This window comes from Trachymyrmex septentrionalis, unplaced genomic scaffold, assembly GCF_001594115.1.
Source record: "Trachymyrmex septentrionalis isolate Tsep2-gDNA-1 unplaced genomic scaffold, Tsep1.0 scaffold20, whole genome shotgun sequence".
Lineage (NCBI taxonomy): Eukaryota > Metazoa > Arthropoda > Insecta > Hymenoptera > Formicidae > Trachymyrmex > Trachymyrmex septentrionalis.
In genome coordinates this window covers 713,802-717,666 of record NW_017305180.1, presented here as the reverse complement: position 1 = coordinate 717,666, position 3,865 = coordinate 713,802, and the positions used below count along the sequence as shown (strand labels likewise).

At 33.6% G+C, this 3,865-nt stretch overlaps 1 protein-coding gene across 1 annotated transcript in view; it reads right to left on the bottom strand.

Annotated features, from left to right (window-relative positions):
- LOC108747745 (protein patched homolog 1-like) overlaps nucleotides 1-2,112 on the bottom strand; it is a 5,863-nt gene extending 3,751 nt beyond the window's left edge. Inside the window, exons 1-5 of the mRNA XM_018485441.1 lie at nucleotides 1,712-2,112; nucleotides 1,478-1,626; nucleotides 1,148-1,394; nucleotides 851-927; nucleotides 276-720 (exon numbers count right to left, since the gene is read on the bottom strand). Of these exons, the coding sequence (XP_018340943.1) occupies nucleotides 276-720; nucleotides 851-927; nucleotides 1,148-1,394; nucleotides 1,478-1,596 (888 nt within the window). The 5' untranslated portion in view covers nucleotides 1,597-1,626; nucleotides 1,712-2,112. The remainder of the gene's footprint in view (nucleotides 1-275; nucleotides 721-850; nucleotides 928-1,147; nucleotides 1,395-1,477; nucleotides 1,627-1,711) is intronic.
- Between the last annotated feature and the right edge of the window lie 1,753 nt (nucleotides 2,113-3,865).

Below are 3,865 nucleotides of genomic sequence, written 5' to 3'. Positions count from 1 at the left end.
TCTGATATATATATATATATATAAAACTTTTATATCATATATTGTTATTTAACAAATAAAGAATACAAATGATAGAATGTAATAATAAAAGGCCTAAATCATATTAAAAAATGTGAAGAAAACTTTCAGTCTTTTTCTTTTAAATTGATTTTCTATAATTATTTTCAATAATATAAAGCTTAAGGTAAGATAAACTTTATGTCATATAATATTTATTCAATATTAAGGCAATTATTAATAAACATGATTCAGGCCTTGACATGAACTCACCTTACCCAATCAGCAGTTCCCGCATTGTTTCCAATTTTATCCATGTCCACATTGAGAAAACTGACATGAACCATCAGATCAGTCCGTACAGCTCCCGCAGCAATAATCCTACCGCTTTCATCTAGAGTTACGTCTCCCAGAAGATCACTGAAATTCATGGCGTGACCCAATGTGGGGCTCACTTTTACTGTATTTACCTTTATGATAATATCTTCTGTAGAATCTTTTTCAATTTTAGCGCTATCAAAATCCCATATATCTAAGATACTAAACAAAAGGCAACTCATAGGTAAACTCTCAATTATACTGCAATATAAATTACTATCGACATGAATGACAGGTTCAAAGGTTTGATTAACTTTAGAAGAGAGATCATCATCAAAAAAATTGTCTTCGAAAAGAGAACTTTGTCTCTTACTTCTCTTTGTAACACCAGAGATAACAGGAATCCTGTAAATAAAAATTTCCTTTATATATATGTATAATTGATCGTTTTTTTTTACATTCATATCAAATTTTACAATATGCAATAAAATCAATTTTTTAATAAAAATTTTACAATTTAAAAATTTATACTTACTTCATACAGACATCTGTCCAAGAAATGTTCTCGATCGGTGTCTGAGTAGAAATCATTTGTTTAGTGATTTCATTTAACTGCAACAGATTACAAAATATATTCTGCATTATTAGTAGATCTGTTCTTTTTAGATAAATCTCTAAGAGCACGATTCACCTTTCTTTTTTTCATGTTGAAAAAAAGGAAAGAAAAGATAAACTGTGCAAATTTAGTCAAAAGAATAGACCCAATCAATTACATGACAATTAAGAATAAATCGAGAATCAATTGAGATAAATCATCTCTTTATATAATTACCCTAATAAGCGTTTGCTGTTCTAAAACATTGTCATCAGTTAAAATAAACGTTTGAATTCGCAGAGTTTCTAAGTAATGTGACATTAGCCATTCAGTAGTCGTCACAAAGTCAGAATCTGGTGGAACCCAAAGTTTGATGGGATTCTTTTCCTGTCGGAAACGAAACAGGCCTAGGACACACACTAATACTACCACAAAACATCCGAGCATCCATTTGTATGGACTTTGAGCGATGTGTACTCCAAGCCTATAGACAAAAACGACAACGTTGCTCCATTGTTAAACTGTTCGGCACTTAGTTTGTTGAAATATTCCAAGGCAGGAACTTACTGATAGAACAAATGTTCTACCGTCCTGGATATGCGTTCTGGTAGACTGTGCCAGAATCTACGGCACGATTGTATTTTAACCCGATCTTCGTGCAGCTCCATTTCTTCCTTGGCCACCATATGGCTGTGCTCCAAGATTCACTGTCAATACTGAAAATTCAAAATACACGTAGATTTTCAGCTGGCAATGGATTTTGGAACACAATTGAAACAGTCGAAAAAATCAGCGGATTACCCAATATAGCGTCTAGTCGACGCGAACCCTTGCCAACTGACAGGACACACATCACATGACACACTAGTGACAATTGCACTAGATGACTAATCGCGATTAATTACTATTACGATGCATTTATTTATATTGCGACCATCACAAATTTATACGTAACCGCGATTCTCGGCGATACTGTTTAACTTTGATAGCGTGCTATAACCTATAACCAATAACCCCCAAAATCTAAATGGCGACACGGCGCTCATATCTCCGAGTTCGTATCAAATTACAAAAATCTGCTGACAACACGCTGTTGCGAGCGTATGCTCGTTGCAGATACGGGATATCTAAAATATTCAACAAGCTGGCATTGTTATTCACAACGCGAAAAGACCATTACATTATTTACATTTGTTGTCTGCTAGTGCATCTGTATCGCGAATGCGCGATTGGTCGATTGTTAAAGGCAGCTCGAAACGAAAACAACGTAAAGATACCTTTTTATGCTTTACTCGACGCTTATTTTTAGTGTTAAAATAGGCGATCAAAAATGATTAAAATTAACGCTAAAAATGGTCTATTTTGATATCAAAAATGTATATCAAGTATCACCATAAAATTGTACCTTTATAATAAAACTCGAGTTGAACACCTCTGTGCTAGAAATTACAGCGCGGTGCGCACAACGATCTGCGCATTATGTCATTTGAATCAGTCTGAAAATCGGTATGAATATCGCGTCGCGTGCGATCAGAAATTCGCCTTGGATTTTCGCGTTGTTTAATTGTTCAGTGTGCTACAGTGTGTTGGGATCGCCAATGTCGTATCAACGGATCGATTAGCGTCGAAATTAACATCGGAGTCGTATATAATGGAGGTATGTTAAACCGTATGTATATCGTACACAACAGAATAAAGGTACTTTTTTATGCTTTACTCGACGTTTATTTTTAGCGTTAAAATAGGCAATCAAAAATGATCAAAATTAACGCTAAAAGTCTATTTTGATGCCAAAAATGTATATCAAGTATCACCATAAAATTGTACTTTTATAATAGAACTCGAGTTGAGCACCTCTGTGCCAGAAATTACAGCGCGGTGCGCACAACGGTCTGCGCATTACGTCATTTGAATTAGTCTGAAAAGTTTGAATGTCGCGTCGCGCGCGATCAGAAATTCGCCTTGGATTTTCGCGTTGTTTAATTGTTCAATGTGATACAGTGTGTTGGGATCGCCAGTGTTGTTTCGACGGATCGAGTCGATTAACGTCGAAATTAACATCGGATTCATATATAATGGAGGTATGTTAAACCGTATGTATATCGTGTACAACAGAATAAAGGTTTCAATACAAAGATGGTCATAACTGAGTCACGAAACGTGAGTCGTAGTCATAGGTTAACGAACAATGTTTTGATCAACCTACAACTACGACTTAAGTTCCACGACTTAAGTTACAATCATCTTTGCTTAGGTCCTAAGTTATTTATCGAGAATGCTAGATTAAGTTGAAAACAAATAATTGTACTCGTTAACGATTGTTTGTTTTGTGCATATTACGCATAATGTATCATTTTATTCTTATTTTTATTATTCATCGAATGTTATATAAAAAAAGATAAAATGCTACATCATGCGCATTATGCAAAACGGTGTACCTCCTGTATTTCTTCACAATGCAGTCGCAACAAGTATCTGGTATAACATAAGATAATATGTGTATGTGTATTTATGTGAAAAGTGTTAAAGTATGAGATTTATTAATTTTTACTTTCATTAACTCTTATTTTTACGCTTTATATTTTCAAGAGTTCTCTGGACCTTTTCTTTTTTTCTCTTATTTTGTATTATATGTCTTTTTATATTACCTACAGTACAGAATTTTCAATATTGCTGCAAACTCTCTGCGATGTTGCTGCAACGTGCAATGTTTTATGCTGTAGGGGTATTGACTATATATTGGGTAGTTAAATACTCTAAAAGATTTTAAGGAATGATTCTTTACACAAATTCGAAACGATAACTTCATGTATTTCGTCCCAAATGGCTGTAGAATTTCAAAGATACAAAATGTCAAAGTTGAAGGAAAAAATTCGTCTTTTTTAAAAATTTCGAAAACTGTTTGAATTATTTTGATGAAATTTTAATATATTAATATACAAAATTTATATATTA